Raw genomic sequence first — 12,467 nt, forward strand, 5'->3', positions numbered from 1 at the left:
AGTCCACGGCATAGGAATTGATTAATTCCACGAAGCGCTGGACCAGTGTATTTGTGTATGAGTAGTTTTCCCAGTTGATGGAAGGGTAGTTGAAGTCACCTACTATGAGAGTGTTAGGTTGGACCCTAATAGTTTCTGGGGTGCTTAGAAATGTGGAGTGAGAGTCTTGGGACATGGCTGCGGACCTATAGCAGCTACAACCTGAATCGCCGTCTTACCCAATGTTAGTTGTACTTGAAGTATCTCAGATGCGTTATGCTGGGCAACTAGTCTGGAGGTGTGCATATCCTTTATGAATACGGAGACACCACCACCTTTGGAGCTTCGGTCCATTTTCTGGGTCCGAAATGTGTGGAATGAGTTATAGCCTGGTAGCACAAGGATGCTTTCTGCTGTTTTAAACCAGGTCTCCATTACAGCACAAACATCGATGTTCTCCATTTTGAGGAGTGCTTCGAGCAAGTGCATCTTAAGGTTTAGACATCTAGTGTTGAGCAGCATGACCCTCGGATTGCATTTATTTATGGCTGTTACAGTGGCAATTTGGTCTTTGGAACATCACCTAAAAAAGGCACTGTATTGGTGGCAGGAGCCTTTGCCAGTATCCGGAATCCCAGGGGTGACAGATGCAGGCCATCTCTGGCAAAGCATCGAGGTCTGTCAGTAATGTCATCCCAAGCAGACAGATACTGGCTCCCCGTCAAATGACACCAGAAACTCAGCCAGTTGTTGAAGTCAATGATTTTCTGCTTGTACTGCGGTATTATTCTGTGCAACGGTAGGATGCTGCTCAGGGCTAGGGTCATACTTGCCTGGGCCATGTAATCCAAGAGCTCCTCCATGTCTTTTTTCATGTAGTCCAGGGAGGTGTGTCTCAGGTCATTCACACCTACATGGACAGTGACAGAGTCATACTTGTACTTGTTGTGGAGTGACCTGAGTGCGTGTGTTATATGTCGGATTCTGGCACTTGATAGACAGCTGACTGTTACCTTCTCCTTATTCAACCTAGTGAGTGGGACATCAGTGTGCCTCACTATGGAGTCACCTGTGCTTAGTGTATTGGGCAAGCTGTTTTGCCTTAAGGGCTTAGGTTGAGGGACACAGTATGCAGGTGAGCTGTGTGTCTTGTGGTTTGTGCTATGTTGTGGTGGTCGAGTGCATTTCTGCCTTTGAGGTCGCTGCTGTTTGGGTAGATTTTTATTGAGAGCCTCCGCGAAGGTGGGTGTGTGGCTTGTGTTTTTATGCGAGAGCTGTGATGGTGGGTGTTCTGGAGGGCTATGTGTTGCATGTGGTGTGGTGCAGGTGTTGACCTTCTCCTTTTGACCAGCTGTTCCAGTCTTGGCTTGAGAGTGCATGGCTTTCAGTTTGGATATATAAATGCATCTCTCACAAGTCTGAGTGTTGGGAGGTAAGAGGAGAGGGTTGTCTGTGTACATGAGGCAGTTGCTATACTGCCTCAGAATGCCCAAGTTTACCAGGTTAGTTGGAGAAAGCACAGTGAAGTGACCTTTATACATGCCAGGAGGGATGGTCATTATTACCAAGTACTGTCGCTGTTTCCTTATATATTCCTTTTACAGGAAAAATGTCGCTCAAGGTGTCTGAGTCTGTACAGAGCACTGCCAAAAGTTTAAGGGTGAAGTATTTAAGCAGATATTCTGAAGTTAGAAAGAAATCAAGCAATACTAACTGAAAAATAAAGAATTAGCTTGTCAAGAATGATGAAAAGAGGGGAGTCCCATGAATGACTACTGCCTGGCTACTACTAATGCTGGTCTTAGCACAGCTTCACTCTGTTGGGATGCAATACTCCTTCTCTTCTTCTCTCACCAGAAGCAAAATGTTTTAAAACCAGTTCCAAGAAGAGAAACAGGCTACTGCCTGTTTGGTGATCCACAGTCTTGTCCCAGATGATGCAAGGGTCTGCAGGCTTGTAGCCTTTTTCTGGTAGAGTCCTCAAATAGCAACAGGCCATTCAAATGCGTTAAGCATAGACACTCACTCTCCAGCCAGAAAGAGCCAGGAGACAATGCACTCTGCTCCCACTCTCACCAGGATCAGAATATAAGCATACATTCCAAGCTGTCACCTATAAAGCAGTTATTAAGCTTGCTGGTGATCAGCAGTCTCCAGGAAATAATGTAACTGCACTCCTCTCACCAGGAGAAAACAGAAGCACTAATCCCAAGATGACTACTGAGAGGCAGAATGTCGGCTCTCCAGTACCTGGTGGTCTTGCAATATATGCTTAAAAGTAAGATGAAAAAAAATGGTTTATCCTAAACTCTGCAGTGTGCAATAGAGGCGTTAGATGTGAAAGTAGGTAACTTAAATTTTACCTGTCTATAGTTTTAGTGGAGAGTCACTATTTTTAAAACAGCAAGATAGATTGAAAGGGGGTGGTCACTTTTGTATTCTGGTACTATGGAATACATTAGGAAGGCCAATAAATTTAAATAGTTGAAAGAGAGTGTTTTCACAAAATGATAATGTTGTGCTTACTCACACCAGCCAGTAAAAGCAGAGAGGAAATGAGATATATGGTCAAATTAGCATAAGGGACAGGCAACTAAAAAGACAGGGTCTATATTATATAATTGAACGCTTAAAAAAGCGAACGCTGATTGATCGACCTAATTTCAGCGAAAGCTTACAATCTCGAACTGTCAGATCAGCGATTTTTTTCCCAGGGAAAAAAATCGCTGATCCAAAACACATACACACAACACAAGCACACCAAACAAACAGAAATCCACACACATACACCTAAAATCTGATACCTAACCCTACAATAAACTATGCACACACCACTAACTACCCACTTACCTTAACCCAAACCCTAACCCTAAGGTCTGTCACTATCGCACACTCACTGCACCCGCTCCCTAACCCTAACTCACTTAAATCCGCCCTAACCCTCATGTCCACTCAATCGCACACACACCTAACCCGAGCCCTAACCCTAACTCACCTAAATCACCCTAACACTCACATCCACACAATCGCGCACTTACCTGAATCCGACCGGTAACTTTCCACCATAACACTGAAAATACCAAAGCAACAGAAACGGACAGCCAAATTCTTTCCCTAGGAAAAAATTCAAGTTTCTGCTGCTTCGATATTTTGCAGTTTCGCTACAATAAGTTCGATCAATCAGCGTTCGCTTTTTTAAGCGTTCGAGGATATAATGTAGACCCGAAAGACAGTGGTGTTTAAGAATACAACAGTAACCATGTATGAGGGTGGGAAAATTTTCTGTTTGACTCACAAGAGACAGAGCTGTAGTGTCTTTTCAAGTTTTAATATGCAGTTAAAAGCAGAATACAAGTAAAACACAGTGTAAAGAAAACAAATCACAGTATACAAAATAGAAAAAGGCAGTAAAGTAATAGAAAATACAACAAATAAAAAGCAAACTAACCTTTCCCTCACAGCAAACTGTAGCAGAGTCTGGGTGAGCCTTTCCAGTAAATGTATGACTCCCTATTTCTTATCACTGTTTTTGTGCAGGAACAGCGCTACTCGAGAGAGTTTTTATAGACACAATAGGTTATGTAGATACTTACTTTATTGTTCAAGATTGTACTAATGCTGATAATATACTTCTGTTCTGTTTTTTCCTCAACAACTTGTATATACTTATTCTTTGTAATTTCTTTGTAATCTCAAATTTGTGATTTTAACTGTTAATCTTTTGTACTGTAGAGCTTTTCTCCCCAGGGCTGCACTGAAAATGGTTTATTTTGGCCCAGTGGACTTTCCCGGTAAACAAAAAGCAGATAAATAATCAGTTTGGTGGTAAGGTGGTCATGGCACAAACCAAATACATGCAAGGCAGTGCCATGAAAGCCTCTCAAAATTCTTTGACTTCCTAAGGACAGGCAGCACTGGGCAAAGTCTCCTATGTTAAACTCCATTATCGTGGAAGCAGCAACCAAGAAAGAGCTGACAAGACAGTTCAGACTGTTTCCATCCCCTAACAGAGTCTAGGGTGATGGGTAAATTAGGAAACATTTCCAGTGGTGGCTAGACTGTCTCCTCCTATTCATCATGGCAGGTCTTTTGATGTTCATCATTCCCACTGCTGCAGTAACCTTTGGCTATTTGGGTTGTTTCCTGCCTAGGAAGCAACAAACGACCTACTTAAACTCTGGCTCCCTCTCACATCTCCCTTCTGACTTCTGATTTGATAGATAGCATCCAGAAAGAAGTGACTTCAGTACTCTCTCTCTTGTCACCTCCCAGACAGCAACTAGGGAGCTTTTTAGGAGTAGCGGTCAATTTGCAACCTCATTTCTATCAGATAAGTCCCCTTTGGGGAGCCCTGCCACACAAACTTCATTGCCCTTTTTAAGATTAGGGCACTTTTTTTTTATTTTTTTTTTTTTATTAAAAGTGGCACTTTTGTCCTTTAAGAAACCTTGGTATTTATTTAAATGTAGGTAGTTTCCTGTCAGGAATTGCCTTACCAGCTTTAGAGGCTTATTTCTGTTCTTGGGCAGTCTACAAAGTTTTATCAGACATTTCATTACTTCAGACCATCCTACATTTTCCACCACATATACTGTTTGTAGAAAGGCTGTAATAAACTACAGTATGGTTTTGTTCATATTTTCATCTTTAGGAATATTGTCTTGCATGTTTTACTAATGTTTTTCCTAAAAGTGCCTTTTTCTGGTATTTCTGAATTATTAATGTTATGTGCGACACCACAGCATATGCATAGCATTATTTTACGAATGGTAGAGTTTTTTAATGATTATATTGATCTTTTCAGGAAAGAGACCATAACAGTGAGGATGAGGATGAAGATAAATATGCAGATGATATTGACATGCCAGGACAGAACTTTGATTCAAAGAGACGAATTACAGTGCGAAACCTCCGTATTCGGGAAGATATAGCTAAGGTAAGTGGGAAATCTGAATTTCTCTTTAAAGTCTTCAGTATTGTCAGTGATTCATTATTAAGTATTTTTAAGTACTAGGGGAGCAGTTAGACTGCCCAAAACCACTTCTCATGCAAATATATGTTAATTCAAATTAGCTTTTCATAGAAAACTGATCAGCTCTTGGAGGATTTAATTTACCTTGAAGAGGTATGCCTGCTGTGCCTTCACAAACTGAATAAAAGAGTAGATGCTGCTCTCCTTTCACCACTGCAACCACAGCCACAATTAAGCCCTTGTCTATTGAATGTGAGCTAATTTCTTATTATTTTGGTGTTTGACTGTGATAGTGTGGGTGAGGAGTAATAATTAGTTGTCTTTTGCTGTGTATGTCCCATAGTTTTATGGAGCCCCTTAAGCAATGGGCGTGAATGGGCATAGCTTTAATTTCGTATAAAATGTTTAAATAACTGTAAATGTCTTTTATTTATTTGGAGATATTGTAGCTTCTGTTGAAGTTTATTGGCAGATCTAAAGTCACTTTTCAGAGAGGACCCACAAAGTAACTTCCACAGGAAAAGGAAACTGTCTAATGTTAAATTAATATTCAACAGAAAACTTGTCAGAGGTTGCAGTCATGCTGGGTTTTGATCCATCACTGAGATAGGGATAGATTATGTTGAGAACAGTGCAACAAGTTCCATTATAAACAGCAGTCAGCAGAGGAGCATTTATTTAATTTGGTTTTAAGTATAATATAAGCAGTATTAGTTGTTTGCAATATATAATGATTGCAGTGCTTAAATAGTAATTAAGACATATCTGCAGGTATGGGCCTGTATGGTAGTCCCCAAGTTAACTCACTGCATACCTGCAGACGGTCAGTTAATGAGGTGTTAAATTCTTCTGTTCAGGAGGGCTGGACAGCAGATGTTCTTCATGTTTCACTGTTGCAGTCATCACACTTGGGTTATCTGCCTGCAGGTAGCCCTCAGTCGGCCTAAATATCAGAGTTTTGGGATTTCTGCGTCGGATGCTGTCGCCTCTTCCATGACGTCAGGTTATCAGGGGTATAAAACATGCAGACGACGCCATTACATCAATCTTTCTTGCCATGGAGGAGCCTGAAGCAGAAGCAGTTCGTAAGTGCTTGTCGGCTGCTGCCTGAAATTTTTGTTTTTCGAGTTTCAAACCTGAAGTCTTCTAAAGCTAAGTACCCTGTTGGGGATCCTTTTTTCTTGCTCTAACCGTTGTCAGAAAAAGTTAACAATTGTCTTGCCTGTGGAAAGCAAATACCTCACAGAGATTTTCATTCTTACTTAATCTCCTGTTTAGGCCCAGACCACGACATCCCTCGTTGTTGGTTTTGTGCCTTGTTTAACGTCCGAGCCATTCGTCGTCAGGCTATCTTTGTTGCTAAATTCTTTCGCTCTCATTCTCCGTATTGCAAAATGGCTTCGATAGGCCATCCGACTACCGATCTTTCAAAAAAAGTAAGAATAAAGACAGAGACAGACCGCATAGGTCCAAAACTACCGAATATGCTTCCATTAAGCTAGTCGCCAGCCCGCCGGTACTCAGTGAGGCACCTTTGCAGTCCCTGATGCATGCTTCTGCAGATTTGCAGGCCTCTGCTGAGACCCATTCGGAGTCCGGTGTGCCGCGAGATGCTTCTTCGAATATGGAACCTAAGGATGTCTCTACCTTAGATGGGTCTGGAGCCGCTGCGCAGGCACCGGCTTCTGAGGGTGTATTCCAACCTACCGATGTTCGTATTAAACTGACAACTTCGTTTTTAGCTAAAACTACCGAGTTTCTAAGGCCCAGAGTTCGCACTACGCCTAGAAAACCAACGACCAAGGTGCATGTTCAAGCTCCCATGCCACGAAAACAAATGCTTAGAATGGCTGAAGACCTTATTACTCTAATTAAGGGAAGCTAGCCTTCTCTTGCTAAAAGATAAAGAATTTAATTTCCTTCTGATTCTACAGACCAGGAGTCCAATGACTTTGACCCTTCTGATTACCAGGACATACCCTTATCAACCTATGAGGATTCTGATGCAGAGGAATCCATTCCGTCTGCCTCCCCTCCAGAGGATTTTTTTTTTTTGGTGAAACCTTACATACTTTAAGAGAGCATTTTCGCTGGGAATGCCAGGACTATCCTCAGTCCAAAAAAAGACTCAGAGATTTTTTTATATTTGCCTCAGCACAGGCCGCTAGCTATACCCTCTGTCCTGGATATTGTAGATGATGTTTTCATGGAATCCAGTCTTAATCCTGACACTCTACCACCTGCTCCTAGAAAACCTGACAGGTACTACAGAGTACCTGACTCTCGCAAATTTCTCTTTAAGAATCCTACTGCGGATCCAGAGACCATTTCCCAAAGACTTAAAGGCATTAAGGCTACTACAGCCAAAAACCCTACCCCTTCAGACAGGGATTCAAGAGCTTTAGACAGATGGGGTAAGAAGGTACATACTTCTGCAACTCTTGCCTTCAGGGCTTTGAATTGCCAGTTTCACATGTTGAAGTACCAGCAACATATTATGGAACTAATTAAACAAAAAATGGTGTTACTTTCAGATTGTGCAGAAAATAAAGATTTACAAGAGTTAATGCTTTCTGCAAACCAAGTTAGTAAACATACTTTCAAGTGTGATTTTGATGCCTTAGAAGCATCTTGCAGGGCTGCAGGTACTGGGTCTGTACTGAGAAGGCATGTTTGGCTGAAGGAACAAGTCTTGCCAGACCATGTCAAAGCAAAATTACTAGATGCTCCATTAAATCAGGACTGTTTGTTTGGCACCAAAGCAGAAGAAGTTCTTAAAAAGATGGAGGAAAAAGCTACATCTATGCAAACTGTCAAAGATTTCTTACAGGTGCAGCCACCTAGATTCAGTAGGCATTGGCCTTCAAAAAACTGGTCCTTTCCAGTCCATCCCACGCCTTCTCAGTCCAAACCCAGGGGGAACAGACCACCAAGACTACAGTCTCAGGGTATGCAGAGATCTAAACAATGAAGTGCTCCCACCTCAAAAACAGGGAGTGGTAAGCCACCCCCTTATGGAAAAAAGTTCACAATGACTTGTCAGTTATCCTTCCCAGCTATGCCCAAGTACTTGCATCCCTAGGAGGAAAACTTGCACTTCATGCAAGAGACTGGATGTCCATTACTCAGGACTGATGAGTTCTAAACATTGTATCCCAGGGATATAGATTCTAATTCCACTCACTGCCAGCCCCAAGCGGGTTGCCAGAACCTTCCTCCAAACCAGTGGGCAGAGGCTCAAAAGCAAGTACTTTCACTTCTCAATATCAGGGCTATTCAACCTGTTCCAGTAGAACAAAGGAGACAGGGTTTCTACTCCAGACTGTTCCTGGTGCCCGGAAGAGGGCTCTTGGCACCCTATCCTGGATCTGTCAATCCTCAACACCTTTCTGGTGGTCCCAAAATTCAAAATGCTTATACTGCAACAGCTTCTTCCTATGCTAGCCAAGGATGCCTGGTTAGTCACCCTAGACTTAAAAGAAGCTTATCTGCACGTCCCCATCAGGGAGTCTTGCAGGAAATATCTATGTTTCAGGGCAGGCTCTATGCACCATCAGAAGTTCTTCGTGTTTCACTGTTGCAGTCATTACATTAGGGTTTTCTGCTTGCAGTAGCCCTCAGTCAGCTTGATTATCAAAGTCTTGGGTCCTGCGTCAGTTGCTGTCTTTTTTTCTATGACGTCAGGTAGTCAGGGGTATAAAGCATGCAGCCGATGCCATTACATCAGTCTTTCTTGCTGTGCGGTGCCCGAAGCAGAAGCAGTTCGCAAGTGCCGGTCAGCCGACTCCTGAAATTTGCGTTTTCGAGTTTCAGAACCGAAGTCTTCCAACTAAAGCTAAGCACTCCTTTGGGGAAACTTTTTCTTGCTCTAAACCAATGTCAGTAAAAGTCAATAATTGTATTTCTTGTGGAAAGCAAATACCTCATAAAGATTTTCATTTGTACTGCATTCCTTGCCTAGGCCCTGACCACGACGTACCTCGCTGTCAGTTTTGTGCCTTATTTAAACAACATACTATTTGTCGTCTGTATATTTATGCTTCTAAATATTTTGGTACTCTGTTCAATTATCCAGATATGGCTTCGGTAAGCCACCCGACTACCGACATTCCGAAAAAACGCAAAGATAAAGACAGAGACAGGCCCGTCTAGGTCCAAAGCTGCCGACGACGCTTCTCCTAAGCTAGTCGCCAGTTCGTCGTTTTCCTGGAGGCAAGGAGGCCCACCACGTGAAAATCCTTCATAGCCAGATGGAAGAGATTTTCTACGTGGTGTCATGCAAACAATCAGTACCCCACAAAATCAGAGGTTCCTCTTATCTTCTCTTATCCAATTTGAGTGAGCTCATGAAAAGCAGACTGGCATATTCATCTGTTAAAGACCACCTTTCAACCATTTCATCTTGTCTTCCCCTCAGCCCACCTGTTATGTCCAGGCTTGAGGTTAAACCATTTCTAAAACGGGTTCTCCACTTAAACGCCCCAAGGAAACTTGTGTTGCCACCTTAAGACCTCAACTTTGTGCTAGGAAAAACCTAGCTGTGCCTCATTTTGAGCCAACTGCTTCTTATACCTTCAAATTCTGCACCTGGAAAACTATTCTGCGGCTTGCTGTCACTTCTGCTAGGAGAGTGTCAGAATTTGCAGGCACTCATGGCTGTCTCACGTTTTCTTATTTTTTACAAAGACAGAGCATCTCTGAGGAAATAAAGTTTGCAGTGGTCTGTTTAGACAATTACTCGTCTAGTTTAGAACCTATAAAAGAGAGACTTACTATTGCCCTGATTTTACAAGGACAGAGCATCTCTGTGCACATCTGAGAAATGTAAGGAGTCTTTCACCCTGTACTGTGGGTTGAAAAAGATGGTGGGCAGATGGTCTCACAACCAGGCCATCAGTCTTCCCACTTTCTTTCCCATCCCACAGGACAGGGGTGAAAGACTCCTTACATTTCTTAGATGTGCACAGACAGCTACAATTTTATTTAAGCGATAGTAAGTCTATTCATATGTCAGACCCAACTGCTTGTCTCTTTCATAGGTTCTAAACTGGGCCAGTAACTGTCTAAAAAAGACCATTGTAAACTGGATTTCTAAGTATATTTATTTTTCTTACTCACACCATGGCAAATCTTTGCCTTACTTTCTATGGTCTCACTCTGCCATAATAGTGGCCTCTTTTGGCACCTTTTACAAAGGAATAGATTCCAAGACAATACTAGAAGCTGCTACCTAATCTTCTTTGCACGCCTTCACTAAACACTATAGGACAGATGGTTTTTCAAGGTCCAGGGCTGCTTTCCATAGTTCAGTCCTTTCTGGACTCTTAGACAATTGTCACCTTCCTCAACTATTCCCCCCTTCTGTTTCCTTAAGCTTTGTGAATCGCCTATCTGTTTGGAATACTGCAACAGTAATTTCACTTGGGACTTAATACAATTTTGTAAGAACTTACTGCAGCAGTAGATGTCTTGTTGATCACTGTTGCAGTATTCCTTCTCACCCTCCTTCTCTCCCTTTTGGTCTTTTCTCTTTTTCTCCTCCTTTATACCTGCCCTGTTGAAATACATAATAGTAACCTCTGAGAAGTCATCCACCCCTGGTAACTGTCATACCCAACACATCCCTAAAAGTTGACCCAGTAGTCAGGGACATAGGGACATGCACATAGACAATAAATTATAGACCAGTAACTTGTCTTCCGACGACGTATAAACTATACATGGGGATTGATGCCGACAGAGTTTATAGTCATGTAGAAGAAAACTCAATTATGGCAGTAGAACAAAAGGGCAGTAAAAGAAAGTCTTATGGAACAAAGGATCATTTGTTATTAAATAAAGTTATAGTGGAGAACTGTAATAATGGGAAGAATCTAAGTATGGCATGGATTGACTATAAAAATGCATTTGATAGTATCCCACATTCATGGATAAAAGAGTGCTTAAAAATGTATAAGGTGCATCCTACGCTGATTGATTACATTACAGTAGCCATGAAACAGTGACAGACCACTTTGCAATTAAGCCATGATAAAGCACAGATTATTATCCCAGGGATAAAAATCCAAAGGGGGATATTCCAGGGTGACTCCCTGTCACCGTTGCTATTTTGCCTTGCCATTAATCCATTAAGCTGTTTACGTAACAGCTTAGGTCATGGCTATAATTTGGCTTCTAGTAAACAACAAAGTCTAATGACTTCTCATCTTCTCTTTGTCGATGATTTAAAATTGTATAGCTTATCAGATGAGGAACTGAAAGCACAGGTGCAGGTTGTCAAAACTTTTTCAGATGATATTGGAATGTCATTTGGTCTTGATAAATGTGCAAAAGCAACCTTTAAAAAGGGAAAATTGCAGCACCAAGAAAACATCAGTTTGAGACAAGAATGTGATATAAAAGAACTTGAGCAAGAGGGGGTATATAAATACTTGGGAACTGATGAAGGATCAGCAATAAAACATGAATAAATGTGAATAAAGCTTAGTGAAGGAGTACTTTAGAAGACAAATTAATTCTGAAAACAGCATTGACACCTAGGAACAAGTTCCAAGCCATAAATCAATTTGCTCTTCCTGTTCTAACTTATAGTTTTGGAGTGATTGACTGGCCCCAAAAAGTGTTGGATAGATTGGATATTAAAACAAGAAGGATGTTTCGTGCTCACCAAATGATTTATAAAAATCAGTGTATACCAAGATTATATATTCCCTGTTCTGAAGGAGGGATGGGCCTCCTTGAAATGGATTACATGTGTAGATCTGCAGTCATGGGACCCCCCACATATCTACTGACCTCACAAGATTCAAATGTGGTGAAAGTCTTGAAACATGAGGAGAATAAATCTAAGATGACATCTCTGCTTAATTTAGCAGAAGCATATCGACGTCAAGCAGGAATGGAAATCAAACCAGAAGTGGATAAAAACCAGGCAGCAAATGAATGTGCTAAAAAACAAAAGAAAGAATATAAGGTGAATGACCAGGTTAGAAGGCAAGAAATGTGAGAAAAACATAAATATAGTTGCAAGTATAGAAAACTTCTGGAAGAGTCTCATGTTGATCAAGAATGAACGCAGGAATGGTTAAGGAGAGGTGAATTTACATCAAGAAATGAAAGGTTAATATTGGCAGCCCAAGATAGTGGGCTACGTACACATTGGTTTACTAAGTCCATCGAACATGTGGGAGAAACAGACATATGTAGGTTTTGTGGAACCGAATTGGAAACAGTCACACACCATATTGCTGGTTGCGACTCTCTAATGGCAGAGGGACTGTATACTGAAAGGCATAATAATGTGGCGAGATTGTTACACTGTAGATTGTGCAAACATTATGGTATCGAAGTGGGTGAAAAACACTGGAAACATGAGCCACAGAGAATCATAGAAAATGATGAAGTTTATATCACATGGGCTCACCCAATACCAACAGTCCAAAAGATAGATGCTAGAAAACCGGATACATTGGTCCAAGAAAAGAAGACAAAAGTAGCATTGATTATTGAAATCGCC

The 12,467-nt window shown here is 41.6% G+C and overlaps 1 protein-coding gene across 2 annotated transcripts in view; it reads left to right on the plus strand.

The window, feature by feature from the left end:
- The window catches only part of SLU7 (SLU7 homolog, splicing factor), a 906,055-nt gene that overhangs the window by 250,039 nt on the left and 643,549 nt on the right, over positions 1-12,467 (plus strand). For both annotated transcript variants that reach the window (XM_044084498.1, XM_044084499.1), the window contains exon 8: positions 4,784-4,915. In XM_044084498.1, the coding sequence (XP_043940433.1) occupies positions 4,784-4,915 (132 nt within the window). The remainder of the gene's footprint in view (positions 1-4,783; positions 4,916-12,467) is intronic.

The sequence above is a fragment of the Protopterus annectens genome, chromosome 9.part0 (genome assembly GCF_019279795.1).
Source record: "Protopterus annectens isolate FY-2018-M chromosome 9.part0, PAN1.0, whole genome shotgun sequence".
Classification (NCBI taxonomy): domain Eukaryota; kingdom Metazoa; phylum Chordata; order Ceratodontiformes; family Protopteridae; genus Protopterus; species Protopterus annectens.